An 18,903-nucleotide genomic window follows, 5' to 3' on the forward strand; every position below is an offset into this window, starting at 1 on the left:
CTCAATCTTTTATTCCTATTCACCAACAAAAAGCAGATTTAAGTGCCTGGTGGTACTTAATACTGTTCCAAAACTACAAACTTATATAAACCAGGAAATACAGAGTTAAGGTTCATGCCCATATAACCTTAACTCTACTCTCATTGAGCGTTGACCTATAAGCCCATAGCACACATTCTTTTACTGTACTGAACAGGAGCTATCTATATCTGCCCTACACTCAAACACCTAGCTTACTCCACAGAAAACACCATATCTGCTAAATTTTACAACCTTTACCCATATGCACATGATGCCATCTAATACTATCCTTTCTCTTACCCGTCACTGAAACCACAGACCACACTCATCTCCCACCTAACTGATGACAATCCCCACAGCCAGAAGACAGCTGGGCTCTGCTACTGACACAACCTACACAATGCAGTGCTGAAATGAGGCATACCGGATCCCTCAGGGTACATAGGCACCTCTTTCCTTAGATTACACTCAGGGGTCAGGCAAAGGGATTCACACACCTCCAGAAGGTCATGACTCCCACCCCAGATTTCCTCATATCATTATCACAGCTCTGCCAAGCTGTGCCAACGTTTAATACACCTACATCTAACCCTACTCTTGTACTCCCAGGCCGCCATTTCAAGTTCACCTTCCCATTCCTGTCCCATTAAGCCTCTAGCACTTGGGAAGCCATTAGCATGTAAGATGTTGCTTCCTGCTGTCTGGTGACCTCTGAGGGTGCATATATATGACAGGCAGCAGCTTACTGGAGGGGCGCATGTGTCCTTGAGTTATGTACCCAGTGCTGTACATCAAACCAGGCCCCATACTGCCACTATGCGTCACCACCCAGCTGGACTCCCCAACTGCTTCAGCCAGGATTCCCCAGCTATGCCTTTGACCCACCCAGTCTACAAGTCAGCCTGCAGGTCAGCCTCCCATCCCCTGAAAGATATGGCATATACCTTAACTTTGTATTTTCTGATTTTCAGAGGTTTAGATTTGTGTTGCCTTAAGATCACAGTGCACACACACACACAGGAGAGAAGGATGTGAGGCTGACAGGTCGTCCCCCACCACTCACCTTGACACCCACCCCACATATCACCCTTCCCAGTGTTCCATCTCTCATCTCCATCCTCTCCCCTCACCTGAACCACCCAACCTCTCTCCCCTCATACTCACCCCAATTTATCCCCCCACCACAAACCCAAACCCCTTTCCCCCATTCCTTCTCTATTCCTCTGCCCCCTAGTTCCCCCTCCCAGCAAGCATTTGCATACACAATTTTCTTTTCAAAAATAGTCTGAGCACCTTCTGAATTTTCTGCTGTACTCAGATGACATTTTCCCAAACTAACAAAAGACCTCTTTGACAAAGGCAGATTGTAGCAACATGACTACTACATTTCCAGATTTCTAGCAAGAGCAGGCTCCAGATTAAAATGCCTAGGTGTTGCTCATATTCAATAGCCATAGCATGTCCCTTTCAGCCATTCAGATCATGTGAAAACTAGCTGACTAATAACCCACTTGGGTATCATGCACATACACAAGATAATCAGTTTTGTGCATGAGTGTTAGGCTCAAGCCTATCTGTAGAGATTAACTTTGTTAAACAACATTTTCAATACTGCTTCCCCAAAGGAGGCTACATCTCAGGAATTTTTTCGTGAAATGATCTCAAATTTATATCACTATCCCTACCCCAGCGCCCCATGAGATACACTAACTTTCAAGGGAATCTGAGTAACTATGCAGATACAAGATCACTTACAAGAATTGACCTCAAACCATAAAGCTTTCTCTACCTTAACTATCCGGAAGCTGGCACACACCTATAATTTTAACTTTTTTTAAGCATGGGCAAGGTCTCCCGCTGTAGTTCGGGCAAAGTGAGTGGAAAAGGAGTGGGGAACTGAGGGTGGAAAAACATAGCATTATTCATGACTTTTTTACAAAGTAGAATCCAAAACAAAATAAACCAAAAATCAAGAAAAGCTCTTTGCTTTGCCAGTTACTGTGACTTCAGCCCTCTTTAAAGTGAAGTATAACTGCGCAAAAGAAAGTTTTGTTTTAATGAATATTTTAGCAGTTGAAGTCAGTACATACTGTACCTTTAATATCTCTGAATAATATCAGAAAAAGTGACTCTTTGGGCAACAGTGCAACAAGAACATGGTGACATATGACCTACTTTTATTTTATTTTCTCTATTTGCCAAATCCATATCTTTTGATATTATTTCTGTACATTTTTCCAAATGCCCCAGACCTCTACGTCCAGCAAAAAATTAATACTTACAATTTTACTAAAATTTACCTGGATTCTTCTAATGGATGTTGAACAGTAACTAGTCGAGGGTGTCGAAGCCTTGTTAGTTGTTGAACTCCTCGCTTTAAAGAATCAATAATCTGATCCTTTTCAAATTTCTGATATTTGTCTATTAACTTTTTATCAAAGACGAAAACAGCAAGTTCCTAAAAATAAGCAACTCAGTCAGTATTACCTAAGCCACACAGTAAAGTTAATACAATATGATCCACCAAAGCAGAAAGCAGTTCATTATACATCCATAGCCAAATGCGATACTAACTTATTTCAGTTACTATCAACATGATTTTTTTTAATTTCAATTCAAAAATATATTTCTCCTGAGCCAATAAACTACTGCTACATACTTGATAAAAAATAATGAATTGACTATTAGCACAAGCTTGTGTTAATGGCATAGGCGCCGACTCCGTGGGAGCTCCGGGACTGGAGCGCCCACAGGAAAAAAAAAAAATGGTGAGTGCTGAGCACCCACCGACAGCCGCCATATCAGAGCCTTCCACTCCCCCAGCACCTCCCAACCATCTGAAGCGCCACAGATCAGCGGCTTCCCCTCCCTATGCCTCTTGCAGATCAGCTGTTTCGTGGCGTCAGGAGGCGCTGGGTGGGAGGGGGAAGGAGAGAGGGCGCAGCGTGCTCGGGGCGGAACTGAGCAGGAAGAGGCAGGGCGGGGGTGGATAGAAGCAGGGTGGGGCATTGGGGGAAGGAGTGGAGTGGGCGCGGGGCCTGGGCAGAGCCTGGGGGAGCACCTCCTGGCAGATTAGAAACTCGGCACCTATGGTTAATGGTACCAGTGCTACTTATGCAATGACTAAGCAGCACATCTGAAGACAGCAGCAGGCCTGATCTTAAATAAATGGGAGTTTTGGATACTCAGCACCTCAAAATCAGCTCAGGTATTGGCAATTTAAATAGTTTGAGAATACACTTACTTTATTTGTTGGAATGATGCTTTGTTAGGATTGACATTTGTATTTTTTCTTGAGCACATTGTAGAGAATGGAAAGAATAAATTATTTCCCTAAACAGTATTTTCCTTAGCGTTTTCTTTTACTCAACTTTTTTTAAAAAAATTACTCAGACGAGAAAATGCAAGTTCTACTGATTTCAGAATGTTTTGCTGTCTCTTAAAAATTAATTTGGGGGAGGACTACCTAATTTGGTAGGTCATATTCAACAAAAAAGTAAGGAGTTTGATAAATTAGGATTTTTGCTAAGAATATTAAGGGGAAATAAGGAGGAGAGCACATTATCTCTGGAACTTTTCTTGTGTTATCACATGGCCTGGACCTTGCTTCCAGTTGTGATGCAATTAAGAGGTGAGGGGGATAATTAACCCTTATCCATTGCTTCCTGACTCCCAATATCCAAACAGAAGTTCAATTAATGAATTTTTATTCTATAAATGTCTGCTCCTTGTACAGAAGGAAATATGTTCATAAAATATAAACTAATATAAAACTAGAATTTATATTATTTACCAATATTAATTTGTATCCAAAATGCTAGGTTTCAGCCCAAAGATAAGACAAGGAGGCAACTGTTGGTGTAAATTTGGGTACAAGTGCTATTTTAATGAATATGCATATTCAGCGTGTCAGCCTGCTACAGTATAATTTGTTTTACTACAGTAACAATAGCAGAAACTGCAGCGTACATACAGCTTACATGGTTATAATCAGTGTGTCAAAAGGAGCAGTAAACACACCCAAGCTCTGCCTAAATGGCAGATACCACCAGAAGAGTTTGGACACAGATCTGTAGAAAGAAAAGGAGTACTTATGGCACCTTAGAGACTAACCAATTTATTTGAGCATGAGCTTTCATGAGCTACAGCTCACTTCATCGGATGCATACAGTATCTTCATACAGTATGCATCCGATGAAGTGAGCTGTAGCTCACGAAAGCTCATGCTCAAATAAATTGGTTAGTCTCTAAGGTGCCACAAGTACTCCTTTTCTTTTTGCAAATACAGACTAACATGGCTGTTACTCTGAGATCTGTAGAAAAGACCTTAGTTATTTTCTGACTGCCCCTCATCTTTTTACCTCACAGCAAAGGGACAGAAAACAAACCGTGTTCTTTTCTGGAATACAGTTCAGTAGCTCAATGTCATTCAGAATGGAGACCAAAGACACTTGAGTTTCTCATAGCTGATCAAAGCACTTAATCCCTTCGCAAAAGCAGTACAAGACATTCCTCTAAATCAGTGGTCTCCAAACTTTTTGGCTTGCACACCTGCAGGGTGACCTGCCGCAGATGCCCCGCCAACGGAAGAAGAACAGAAGACCTGCTGCAGGCAGGCTGCTGGAGGGGAACACCAGCTGTAGACATGCAGAGCTGCTGCCGAAGAAAAAAAATGGCGGAGTGCCAACCGGCGACGTTACTCCTGCCGCGCACCCCCTGGGATCATCTCGCGCACCCCAGTTTGGAGACCATTGCTCTAAACCAGGGGTTCCCAAACTGTGGTATGCATACCTCTGGAGTACATGAGACATCTCTGTGGGGGTGCATGGGGAAAAATGTGTAATGGTGAACTTTATTTATTATTTTATTTATTGCATTTTATAATAGGCTACTCAGACGAAGCTTTAAACTCTGTGGGACTTTGTTATATAAAATACGGTAGTTATTTTACTTCAAGATATATCAGCAAGAACATAGATACACAGAGATGTGACTTATAGAGCCTCCTGACCTCCAATCATCACACAGTACAGGTTCAGTTACCGAGCAACTGTCCAGTCTAACTGAGCTCAGAATTTAGGGTTTTTTTTTCCCAGTTGTATATGTTGCACTATAACTATATCTGTATGTAAATATAAAATATGGACAGGTTGTATTAAGAAGAACAATGTATAAGTGATGAGACGGGTAAGGGTATGTGGGCAGCTGGTAGATCGGGAATTAGAATAGCAAATTATTCATATAGTCCTTTTTGCGGACTCAAAATTAAGTTATAAATCAACAGGTGCCTATTATCTTATATACAGTATTTGTAAAGTGCCTAATTTAAAGGATTATATCCTATATACATTCAGAGACAATTTCATCCACTACCAAAATGCAATAACCATTGGAAAGGGACCATGATTGCTATACAATAGTTTAGGGAGAGGAAGTGAATGGTATATTTTATACAGTTATACAATTAAAGAAACATATAGGTAAGCAAAATGTAACAGACTTCATTGAAATCTAGTCAGACATTGAGATAACATTGGCTAATCACAAAAGAAATTATAAACTGAATTTTTATGTATATTAAAATGGTCAGTCTAGGCCGCAAATAAAAATACAATTCTTTGATTACTACTTTTTTCTTCCTGTTATAAGAATTTCTGCATTGAGCAAAGGTGAATGGAAGACTTCAGTTGGTTATCAAAAATTAAATGAGATAATATAAGCAACAGGAAATTCAAGTTATGTCAAGTATATGTCTAAATAATAGATATCATAACACAGGGATGAATGTATTCCTTAAAAGAAGATGCCTCTCTCTAATCTAAAATTATGTAATTCACAAAAACTTCAGTGATTATGGCAGAGTTAAAAACCAATGCCAATCTTCTTTCCAACCAACAACAAAAAAGAGGCCAGAGTGGGGAAAACAAATTGCTTCAGAAGTTCCCAAGGAGTTCAGATACTTAAATGATGGGCCTGGAATAAGTAACTAAGATGTCTGTCTAATCTAGAATGCAAGCCATTAGAGAGAAGGTAATCAGTTTAGGTGTTTGGGAAAGGATATTTAAAGAAAGGAGACAAAATAAACCAACAAAGGAGATGATAATCCAGGAAGATAACCAACTTTTACCAGAGAGCCTACCAGAGAAAAAGAGACATTAAAGAATTTACTGTCAATCTGTCTTTTATTCTTATAACAATATTAGAAGTAATAAAGCAGCCTGCAGGCTAGAAGTATTGCAGCAACGGCAAAAACAACATGCAATATAAGATGGATATGTTTTAAGTCCCCACAGAAACGCTATAATGTAGTTGCCAAATATTTTATAAAGGTCATTTCAAGTTAAATCTCCCAGGGTAGTTGCACAATAACTTAATTTTTTTAAGAGACAAGCAGTATATAGAAAGAAACCCAGTACAACACATTAAAATAATAATTTCGGAGGGGTTTTTTTTGGTTGCTGTATAACTGCTTCATAAAAATTCAGCTTCTATGCCAGAAACTCTTCTTCTGGAAGATTTCACTGAAATTTGACAAGTAATTGTCTTTAAAATTGTTCAAGGTGTTTGTTGAGGACTTCACTTTAACAAATTGTAAATACTAATGTTAATATTTGCTTTTTCTTGTATGTTGATTTTTACTCAATATTATTAAATATAAGTAAAATAAACTAAATAGATGTGTGCCATTTTCCAGCACACAGCCAAGTGTGAACATATATAAGAAGACTACTGACTGACACCTGGATCTCCACACAAACCAGTACATTTCTGGGTTGTTGTTTTTTTGCCCATTTAATGATGCCTCTAACATTATCTGAGCATTAATATTTTGTAGTAACAAATGTGTTTTAAAAGGTACAGAAGGAATTGTCCATAATATTTTGGGTATTCTCTGACTGCCAAAATAAGTCAATACTTGTTGCAATCTTACGTAATTTCTTTGCTGAAACTCTATAGAAAACATGTATCTTTATAGGATTTTACAAGGACATAAAAAAACCAAATTCACATACCGAGGAGTTCTCTCCCAAACCAATAAGAAAGTTTCTTTACAATAATAAAACTAATAGTTTTAGATCTGTAACTGTTGTTTCTATCATAGCATGGAGGCAAATGTTTAAAAATATTTTAAAGATTCATGAACCAAAGAGAAAAAAAATCTTTATGGTATTTTGCTTTCAATTTGTATTCTAATCTAGCCCCTTCTTACACAAAGTGGTGTACAACCACATTAATTGCAGACTGCACGAGCAGCACTTTGTGTCTGGATGCACATTAAAGTGCTAAATTTGTTTTTATTATTTATTTAAAATGAGGCACTCTTCGTCCAGAGTTCTTTAAATTTCATAATGAAAATTGATTTTTGAAGACAATGTATCAGCATTAGCACGATGATGCAAGCAAAGTCAATCCCCAGATATTCTAGTAGAGAAGAGGAAATGTTAGGCAAAAATATTTTGCTGAAGAGAACACGCTTCTCTTCGCACAGACATGTTAGTAAAACCCCATAGGTGACCTGAAAATATTTTGAGGGAAGGAAGGAAAAGAAAATTTAGGATTATGTGCCAAATGCACCAATAATCTGGGTAAGAACATAAGATTCTCCCTGTAATTATAGCTCTGGACTGCTGCAGACCCTGCTGGGTCCAAGTTTAGGTCCAGGCACAGGCACCAGAACTGAGAGCAGGAAGCCTCTCTCTCCTGTGCTCTTAAGGATTCCCCTCCTTGGCCCAGGCACTGTGGAAGAGGAAGCTGCTTGATTTAGATGCAGAGATTACAAGAACAGGACCTACAGAGTAGACTGGGATAAGGCCGGGGGGTCAGGGGGTTGATGGAGACGGTAGATTGGGACTAGAACCCTACTGAGAGGAGCTTAAACAGGCTCGACAAGTAGACTGGGACAAAGATATGGGTGGATATATGCCGAGAGTGGATGAGGAGCCCAGGGTGGAAAACGGACTGGAAGCCAGAGGGGATAGGGAACTTGGGGAGAGAGCAACTGACTGGGGAGATAGATCAGATGGAGAGCCGGGAGGAGGGGAAATTAGGACTGGGTGGGCAATGTGACTGGAACTGGGAGGAGGAGTCCAGAAGGGTGAAACTAGGGATTGATGGGGCAAGACAACTGGAGTGGGGATGAGAAGCCTGTAGAAAGTGGGACTGGCTCAGTGAAGAGAATGAGACAGGGAAGAAGAGCCTGGTGTGGGAAAGAAACAGGAATGGGACATGGACAGGTTGGAAGGGATGGGGCAAAAGAGATGACACTTGAGAGGACTGGACAGAAGAATCTGTGCCCACTAGAGCACACACCCTTCCTCCAAAGCCTGGAATGAAACTTAAGTCTTACCATTCTCTTTTGCGTGTGAAATCCAATGGCAAAGTGTTCTATCCCCCTCTAGAGAAGTGGTTCTCAACAAGGGGTCTGGGGCCCGCCCGCGGGGCCACAAGCAGGTTACAGGGGGTCTGTCAAGCAGGGGCAGCAAGAGACTCATTAGGGACCAGGGCAGAAAGCCAAAGCCCCACTGAATGGGACTGAAGCCTGAGCCCCACCATGTGGGGCTGAAGCCTGTGGCATGGAGCCCCAAGCAACTGGCCTGTTTGCTACCCCCTAACACTGGCCCTGGCTTTTATATGCAGAAAATCAGCTGTTGTGACACCAATGGGCCGTGGAGGTTTTATAGCAAGTTAGCGGGCCTCAGAAAGATAACGGTTGAGGACCCCTGCCCTAGAGGTTCATTCACACAGAGGCCCTAGAGGTTCATTCACACAGAGGAGAGATCGACCACCTACTTACTCCTAGGGGAATTCTGTGCCATTGCGCATGTGCAGAATTCATGTGCCACACAGAATTTTTTTTCCTCAGCAGATAATGCATTTTGATGAGAAGTGCTGCAGTTATGCCTTTCACTGACCAGGGACCGCTGTGGTGTCAGAAGAGAGAGCAGCCGATCCCAGGCGGGAGCAGCCCGAGCTGTGAATAGGGAAGAGAAAAGTCTGCGTTCCTCACAGCACTGTGCCCATGGGGCCAGGTCAAAAGGCATGAGATACGTGGGGTACATGGGGCTACGGGGGGGCGGGGGATTAATGGGAGTGAGGGTGCAGGGACACAAAGGGACGGGGGAGGAGGTGCTTGAGTGAGGGTGCAGGGCCACATGGGGATGGGGGAAGGGGCTGGCTAAGTGTGGGGGGGACGGACACATGGGGACAGTGGCAGATGTGCCTGATGCAGAGAGGCTGGGGTCAGCCAGGGACTGCATGGGTAAGGCACCCTATCAATCCCTTCATTCCCCCCTGCTCCAAAAAACAACAAAAAAAACCGCAAACAGTTCCATACTTCTCCCATCCACACACAACAACCCTCCCAGTTCACATCCAGGCTCCTTCCCAGCAATTACTTCCCTCTCCCTCCGCTCCTCCATTACCCCGGACTCCCCCAAGCCTTTGCACTGCTTCTGAGGGGTGCAGGAAATACATTTCTGTATTGTAGTTTAAAGAATTATTACTCAAAGTTCTTTATTAATATGCCTAGTAAAGAATCTATTTGTCAAAAAACGTTTCCTGAATCTTTTTTATTGTCTGTATTACTACAGACATACTTGCTGACAGGTATTTTGAAATAAATTACCAAAATAATTGCAACTGGCATGTTTATTTTGCGTTCTTTTGACAAATAAAATATGCAGAATTATAAATTATTGTGCGCAGAATTTTTAATTTTTTGGCACAGAATTCCCCCAGCAGTAACCTACTACTGCTATAAATTACTCTTTGCTCAAGTGACAGTGGTCGGTGTGGTGGAGCTAAAGGTCCCAACCCTTCTGACGACCCACATGAGTGTCAATATGATTCCACGTGACTGAATTTGTTCTTTCAGTTCGTTTTTTTAAAAACCTTGAAAATTACACATTAAACACTAAATTAAGGTTTCAAAGTCAACCATTCAAAAGTTAGGAAATGCCAGAATTAAGACTGCCTATGAAGGTAAAGTGCTTCTAATTTGCCCCCACCCCCACACTTATGCATGATAGTCTGTAATTACACGATCACATACTTCTGCCGCCGCCCCCTCCCCCCCCCACACACCCTCCATAGGGCCCCTGCCTCACTCAGTGTACAGGATGGACCAGCTCTGAGGATGGATCAAGGCTGTGCAGTGAAGGAGCCTTGACTGTGGGACCCTTGCTTCATTTGTTCTGAAAGTTGGAAGGTACGTAGAGAATGACACAAGGGATTGCACGAAGAGAAAGGATGGTCTCACTGTTAGGGCAGTTGAATGCTGCCCTAGAGAATGTTATTCTACCCCTGACTTTGCCACAGAGTTCCTATACATTGTTGTGCATGTCACTTAATCCAAACTTTTCATTGGTGGGCACTAATTGTGTGTTTCATTTTCTCAATGTTTGAGTTGACACCCAAGAATCTAACAGCAGAAGTGTTGAGCACTTGACACAATTTAAGTTGGTGGGACTGTGCTTTGAACATAACATGCTATATAATGCTAAAGACTGGAAAAAAAAAAATCAGATTCTAGGTGCCTCAAATTGGGCACCCAAAATTAGTGGATACTTTTGACCTTAATCTCACGGTGTCTCAGTTCTCCATCTGTAAATGGTGATAATTTACAGCCGCATCTGAGAGGGGTGTTGTGAAAATAAACTCCTTACTCTTTATGAAAGACTCAGCTATGATAGTGCTGAGTGCCAAAGAGGTCTATAAGGAAATTAATAATTCTGTCTTCAGAGAAAGGTTTGAATAGCATGCAGTAAATAAGGGTTAGGGCTACACATTGAACAATGAGGAGAAAAAAATATTATCTACTCATTAAATCAGAACTGTCCATCCTATGCACTGAATGAGGCAGCGGTCTTGTGAGAAAAAATAGTATGCCATCATGTAATTAAAGAATGTATCACAATGTATACGCACAAGGTGACCAGATTTCCGTTGCACAGGCAACCTTAATTCTGGCATTTCCTAACTTTTAAGTGCTTGACTTTGCAACTTTACTAATATTCTTTTAATCAATGTACTTTTTTGAGGGGGTGTAATCGATATACTTTGGCAAATCATTCAATTCAATAATTGAACACGTACCGAGCATTTGACTACATGATGTGCTACTAAGATTTTTCTGGAACCTCAATTAAAGAGAATTCTCTATTTAAGACACAGGTTAGCATTCCAATAATCATCTGTTTTTTCCCCCAAAAGAGATGCTCCATCTTCCTATTCTTGCACAAGTCTTTTAAAATTGGAGTCTTTTTTAAATTACATTTCCTTGCATGTTGTTTTAGTAATAGCCTCATTAACTGTGATTATTTTGAAACTAATCTCCCTTCCTCACTTGACTTTTTTTTTTAAACTAAAGATTCCAACAACATTGTGTGAGTTAACTGATTCTCTGAATGAGGAACAGAAACTAGGTGTAGCAGGGATCCTAGTGCCCAGATGATCATCTCCTTACACATTTTGCTAACCCTTGAGATGGAGGAGGTGGTTTGGTAAGAAAGTTCTCTCAAGTGCCCCCATCCCTATCTGTGCCTTCCTGACTGCATTTTAAGAAGAGGGGAGGGAACTAGCGCTTCCTTAGGCCAGGAAAAAATTATATATATAATATATATATAAAGGACGTTCAAGGCAATATGGAGTAAACAAACAACAAATCCTAAGATGGGCTGACCAAAAAAAATTTCTGGGGCCTAAATAATTTTTTATATATGTGTGTGCGTGCGTATACACACACAGTGCTACATAGGACAATTCATAATACATATACACAAATATTCACACATGCATACATATATTATCTCACATATTTATTTGTGTAAACCAGACAGCAAGCAAGCAAAAACCTGATAATCAAATATTAAAATATGAACATCCTTGTAAATCAGGACAGACAGCAGATCCAGGAGGGCAGCAATAAGTTTCCTCCACTTAGAGTGCCACAATACCATTTCTAAAAGCATTCACCTTCCAGACTCCAGTGATGAGATTTTCAAGAGTGCTCAGTACTTAGAAACTAACTTAAACTGAGAGCTGAGGTAGGCCAACACAGTTCAAAGCATAATTCTATCTCACCCACTTCCACAATATACCTTACTTCCACTTATCCAGGGAACAAGAGACATGATCAGTTCTGCTTCTCCCATATGAAAACTCAAGAGTTCTGTGCAAAGGGTTCTAAACTATGTATATTGCCACAAAGTGAATCTGTAGCCAGATGGCCAAAGACTCTATATTTGAATACTGAATACCTATTTGTGGTGGAAAGAAAGGAATAGCTCCAAATTTTTTTGTCAGCAGTATTTGAAACACAGGACACTCATGTATCATTTTGGGGAAGTTAGTGATGTCACTGGCACAGATGACAAACAGCCACTCACAAGTTACCAGAAGGGTGGACTGGCAGAACAAAGGAATACAGTAAGTTACTAATGAACAGATAGCATGAAATTTAATAACCACAATATATCTTGCACTTCGTTGTATATCTTAGCAATGTTCGGAAGGAGTCTACCAAAGAGTGTAACTCCTCACAAACATCTGGAAAAAGACATCCTTCAATAAATGATTCTTATATTTAAATAATTGTTGGAAGCCATTTCACACACAAAGTACTTACCACACTGATTAGTTTTGTTTTGCAGCATCAGATTGAATGCTGACGTGATGACTGGCTAAAATATGGACTAATGATAATCATGTCACTATTATTCAAATACAACTAATCATCACGCAATAAAATGCTGACCCCTTGTAACATGGAACTGGCAGTGTACTTTTAGCCATATTAGTGGCAAAACAGTTTGCCGAAACATTAGTCAGGGTTTGCTTTACCACGTTTGGAGCCAAATCATGCAGACTCTACTGTGAGAACACCCAATCAAGACTTGAAAAATGTACCTAAGCCACTCCACAGGGAATTAAGCCGATTAACCAGGTTAAAGATACCCATGGTGCCATAGCTTATGCCCCCACAGCCACACCACCTTTCCCCATGCCCCCACAGCCGCATCCATTGCAATTTAAAGGAACAGAACAGTTATCCCGTCTATTAAGCACTGTAATTGTATTTTGAGGGTTATTGATCCAAAAGTGCTTGGCTATTTCCGTATTCAAAAGAGTATTAATAAAGTTGATATTCTTAGTTTAATAATTTTTTCTTACAATAGTGATATTGTGCAATATAGGGAAACTGTTAAACGCTTCCTGTTCCAGGCCATTTTTACATTGTTTAAAAAAATACCTGTCGGCTTACAAGGTAGCTGTGGGGGTGTGGTGGGACTTGCTCTCATTCTGGGCACCACCAAAAATTAGACAATCCTGCCGCCCCTGAGTGAATGTAGTGTTTATGGGAATGAGGGGTTAACAGCAATGACCTGAAACAGGCATGGTGAAGGCAGTTAGCATGAGGCCACCCCCACATACCTTTGGTCAACATAGCTCATACCTAACATTTCTTACTGCTCAATTTCTGCATATCTATTGACCCAGAAACTAAATTGTGTCTGTCTGTTGTGATGAAATGAGCAGTGGGAACCTTAAATCAATTAACACATTTGGCTACCTTTTCTGTCTTCGTTTGACTTCACAAGTTGTAAAGCTAGCAACAGTTTACTGAACAAAATGTTCTTCTAAACCGTTCCTAACAAAAGATGCAATTGTTGTTATTCCTCAAGTATGATTTTAATGTAACCACAAGCCTTCACCTGAGATCTCACCTGTTTTGTTGACTTTTTAGTTCCATTAAAAATCTTCCAAGCAAGCCCATTGCCACCACTGGCAATATGTTGGCCAACATCAAATTCCCTGGTAACAGGATTTCCCATCACCGCACTGGTTACATCAGCTGTTACCTTTGTAACGGTACTTTTCAACTTATTCAGCATAGACTCCATTGTCCCAATTATATGCTATCACGTTAGCCTACAAACAGAAGGGGGGAAAAAATCATAATTCTTTCCATTTCTGTTAACGGAAGGTACTGAAAATGGTTAGTTTACATGAGTGCATGTTATTAAAAACACAGAACACAAAGCCAGCTATGGAAAATCTATATTTTAAAAGGGAAGAGTAAAGCTTTATTTTTTTCTTAAAAGAGAAAACCTGCCGAAGATCTCAAATCATCAACAGTATAAATGTATATTTACGCTGATGGCATTTTAAAAATGCGCCCTCGCTCTCTCACTGTACCTGCCAAAACCCACGCTCAAAATTCAGTGTTTTACCTAAACCAACTGCAGATGTTACTAACACTTTCTGTTCTGATGTGTTAATGAGTCCATCAGCTGCTGCAGGGAAAGTGGAGGAACTGCTTTTTCTATGCTTTCCTTTAGAACTAGTGCTTCTATATGGTTATGCAATTTAAGAGATGCAAGAGTCTGGTTTAGAATTAAGTTTATTTTCACCTGTACTATATATTACTATTATTTCCTCACTTAATTGAGGTAGTTAATTACAAAAAACTGCTGCCAGAGACACCAAGAAAACACTACTATCCAGCAGCTCAAACCATGAATATGAATATCTTTCTGCTGCTGGGTGTGCTATTGAAGGAATAGGACAAGAAACTTATACTGAAACTGGGAGAGAGACATATCTGTCTTGTTCCCTACCTGCAGTAAGAAATGAGGTGAAGATGGAACACAAGGAGAAATTAATGGCTACTAACAGTTAACATACATAGAACACCCAAAAACAAACTCTAAATTAAGACAGCCTCCAACTTCGTTTCAAAGAGAGGACATGGAGGAATATTCATTTCTCCACCAGACAAATGTGAAACAAACTTGAAAAATAGTGCACCACGGAATATTTAAGAGTGTGCAGACATATTGTTTAAATTTATAGCCTTATTGGTCACATACCTAGGTAACCACAATATTATTCTTACAATACCTAAGTCATTAACTTCGGGCCAATTAGCTTCATGGCGTGGTTTGGTACATTTAGTTCTTACCATCTTCTTTGACATTTAAGACATATTTACATGGATTCAGAGTATCATTTCACCCACCATCCTAAAGAGCACCACTGTGTTTTCCAAATGGAAGAGAGGGTATTTTGGGGTGATATAGCAGATGTTTTCAAAATTATGAAAAGCAAGTGATAGAAATAAGCAGGGGACACAACATCAAAGAATGAGGTAACTAGGATTAAATTAAAAATTGTAGCTGTTTCATGCAAGTTACATTTCATTTTGATCACCTGCAGGTAAGTGAGTTTAAGTAATTTGTTTTTAAAGGTTAGAATTGTGGGTGAGGGTACTGTGCGGGGAGGGGGGACGGGACGACACCTCCTGGGTGACAATACTCCCTAAATTTATAATTGTTATATTTGTAATCCTTTTCAGTTTTTTAATTTCTGCTGAACACTTCACCCTACTTGTGCTGGTTGGAGGAAACGTGTTGTAGAAAGGAAGGGAGTTAACTACTTAGGTTCCAGTCCTATAAACATTTAACTTTAAGCTCATGAATATCCCCCGTGTCTTCAGTGGGACTACCCACTGCATAAAGTTAGGCATGTGTGTAAGCATTTGCAGGACCAGGGCCTTAATTACTTAGGTATGAAGAGTTAAGTATTGGTAAATAAATTCCATCTGAAGCAACCAAATTTCATGATACAGAACCACGCCAATACAGCAGAAGTTTCCTGTTCAACTAGCTACTGAACAGGAATAGAGAGACCAAGGAATGAGGAAGACAATTATTTCAGAGTATTAAACTGTAGAGTGTTAATGCTTTGTTGGAGAGGTTAGTGAAAATAAGTTAGAGACATTTACTTTATTATAATATATATATATATACACACACACACCCCTTGTGTATTATTGCATTAAGGTAAGATGTTATACAAATTGTAGTTGTGTCAGCCAAGATAAAGACTGATTTCTTACATCTAAACTCCCCAAGCTAAGGAAAAGCATTGCCTACCTGATAAGTATGGAAAAACACCATGCCTCATAGGTCATAGGACAGCCTGAAATAAAGAGATGCTGGTATCTGTAGTCCTTCAGGACCTTATTCTACAGCCATTCTGCATGGGAGCTCCACATGCAAAAGGACTACAGAATCAGGCCCCAAGCAGATACCAAGATAAAAATATATAGTATTTGTTTCCTGATATTGCTTTTTCTGCAACTGAAGATTTTATTCAGATAAGCAGAAACAATATATTCCAGTTTAATCCCTTCTAAGTGTCTCCATTTCTGAAATGCCTTGGCAAGTAAATTTGGGCCCAGTCATGCAAGGTCCTGAGCACACTCTATCCCTGCTGGGATCAACAGGGTGGCACTGCTCAAAACCCCACAGAACTTGATCCTTCACTAGTATATCAATATCATAAGAGCTATACTGGTAACTTTTTAGCTGCACTCTGTTGGATTCTCACTGTGGAAGGATAGCATATAGGACTCCACGTTTACTGGTCTTGGCTCAAAAAAGAGAAACTGTAACTCCCAAGGATGTGCAACACAGAATCTCAGGGTACAGAATGGACATAGTGGGCAAAGGACTAAGGTAAAACAAGTCTGTGACACTGGAATTAAACGAATACTTATGTGTTACCTCAAGCTTGTTAAAACTAAGTAAACTAGACCTAAATTATTTTTTTGACATTTATATTACTTACTTTTGTATTTCATTCAGCATGGACAATAAAACTAGAACAGTCAGTTTCTATTTCTGGTATTAACCCACTAGCACAAGTCTTTGCCTTTGAAGTCACAACAAGGGAGGGGCATCTTTAAAAACCTGATTACACGGGAAGTATGAAATAAACAGTTCCTGTTCATATTCCCCTTTACATGATCAAATTCCTTATGTATGCTTAAGTTTGAAGAAGTGTCTCTCTGTTGAGAGGTGGAAGAATGAATGAAATTGCTTCCAATTAAACTGGAGGAAGCATTCTCGGCTAGAGGTGGCAGTTCCATGTGGTAATTGTATTGAAAAGGTTGGAGAAGGCAGTAAGGGAAGATACTAACAAAAAATCATCATCAAGAGTGAGGATTTACAAATAGGCCTGGTATGCATGATCAAACATGCTCCCTCCCAACTTGGCACTGCACAAAGTTAAACCATTGACTAATTCAGCAGAGGAGAGAGATAATTAACCAACTTTATCTCTCAGCATGCAGATTGTTTTCATAAATTAACGTCTGTTAATACTGCCGACACATTTTTATAAATCCTTGTGTCGACAATCTGAATGAAATCTAAGATGGGTTTTGTTCTATAAAAATAGTTTATTACCAGTTTCAATTACACCATATTAAATGTCAGTTGAAATAATATATCTAGAGACACAATCCACATGGAGGAAGTACGTAAAAGATTTTAACTTGGGCAGTGACAATTTCAATACCACAGATTAGTCAAAACAGTTGTATGTAAAATATGAAAGTTAACATCAGCTTCTTCAGCAGTATTTTCAAGTCTAAAATTGAGCTACTATACATAGAAAAAGAAACAATCACAAGACAATGATGCAATAATGTCAAGCATCCACAAGGCATAAAGTATTTTACGCTTTTAAATTAAAACGTAGAAGAGACAAAAAGCAAGAAAACTGCAGTATCTTAGTAACTATAATACTCAAGGCAACAAGGAGTGGGCACTCCAGAAATATTTAAGATAGAACTTTTCTTCTTCTTGACATTTGAGTACAATATCTATACAAAAACAGGACCCAATTCTATAGATTGGTGGGTGTGGGGGAGCCCTTATGCTTCCATGGAACCCCTTTATCGTCAGCGGGGGCTCCATGATGGTGTTTGCCTACACAGATCAGCTTGCAGAACTGAAGCTTTACAATTTTGCTCAGGTTAACACGTGAATAAGTGGCACAAGATAGGGAAACATTAAGAATACTGAAAATAAGAATAAAGCCAAAACAAATAAGCCTCCAACTCCTCCTCAGTTTTCATCTGAGTAATCACTTTGAGCTAGTTTATTCTCTTTTCTATTGTGGTCATGTGGGGGGCAGGGGGGAATGTTTGTGTGAAACCAACGCCACCCATCCCCCATGGCTGTATCAGTGCTCTGCCTGGTTTGTGACACCGCCCGGGAAAAGGCTGATACTCCACTTGTGAGCAAGGAGCTGAAAGACCTAATTCCACCCTATCATAAGTGCCATTCCACAGAGCTGACTAGATACACACCCTACAAAAAGTAGAAAGAAAAGGAGTACTTGTGGCACCTTAAAGACTAACCAATTTATTTGAGCATAAGCTTTCGTGAGCTACAGCTTACATTGGATGAAGTGAGCTGCAGCTCACGAAAGCTCATGCTCAAATAAATTGGTTAGTCTCTAAGGTGCCACTAGTACTCCTTTTCGTTTTGCTGATACAGACTAACACAGCTGCTACTCTGAAACCTACAAGAAGTAGATTACTCCCCACCAGCTCAACAGTGGAGCACAGGAGCAACTAGGTCTCAGTGGGGTATTTTTGATACCCAGTAGCACCCAGTATTCTCCTTACAATCAAGCCTTCCTTTACTTGTAAAAACAATTCAAAGCACATTTTTGAAAAGCATAAATATTATGGATCATGTAAAGTACCAATGATACCAGGGCAAAGCATATCCTTATTTCATCATGAGTTCTGTACCACAGGGCAAGGCTGAAAACCCCAAACCCTACAAGCTACCAAGTGAAGAGACAACAGACCAAGTTATTCATTATAGGCTCCCAGCAGGGGATTGGGAGAGAGCGGGGACAAGCTGAACACGAGCCTCGCAGGCACAAGAGCCCTTCGGGTGTTGGCGTGTCCTGCCAACAAAGCCACGTATCGCTGCCCGCAGGGAGCGCCTGTCAGAGCTTTGCTCGCCACCTCGCCTGCACCCCCCACCTCCTCCGCCCCCGGGGCCAACGGTTTATAGG

At 40.3% G+C, this 18,903-nt stretch overlaps 1 protein-coding gene across 2 annotated transcripts in view; it reads right to left on the bottom strand.

Annotated features, from left to right (window-relative positions):
* The window catches only part of SCYL2 (SCY1 like pseudokinase 2), a 49,240-nt gene that overhangs the window by 30,007 nt on the left and 330 nt on the right, over positions 1-18,903 (bottom strand). For both annotated transcript variants that reach the window (XM_084620022.1, XM_084620021.1), the window contains exons 2-3: positions 13,746-13,950; positions 2,322-2,479 (exon numbers count right to left, since the gene is read on the bottom strand). In XM_084620022.1, the coding sequence (XP_084476148.1) occupies positions 2,322-2,479; positions 13,746-13,922 (335 nt within the window). In that variant the 5' untranslated portion in view covers positions 13,923-13,950. The remainder of the gene's footprint in view (positions 1-2,321; positions 2,480-13,745; positions 13,951-18,903) is intronic.

Source organism: Lepidochelys olivacea (assembly GCF_965140295.1).
Source record: "Lepidochelys olivacea isolate rLepOli2 genome assembly, chromosome: 1".
NCBI lineage: Eukaryota > Metazoa > Chordata > Testudines > Cheloniidae > Lepidochelys > Lepidochelys olivacea.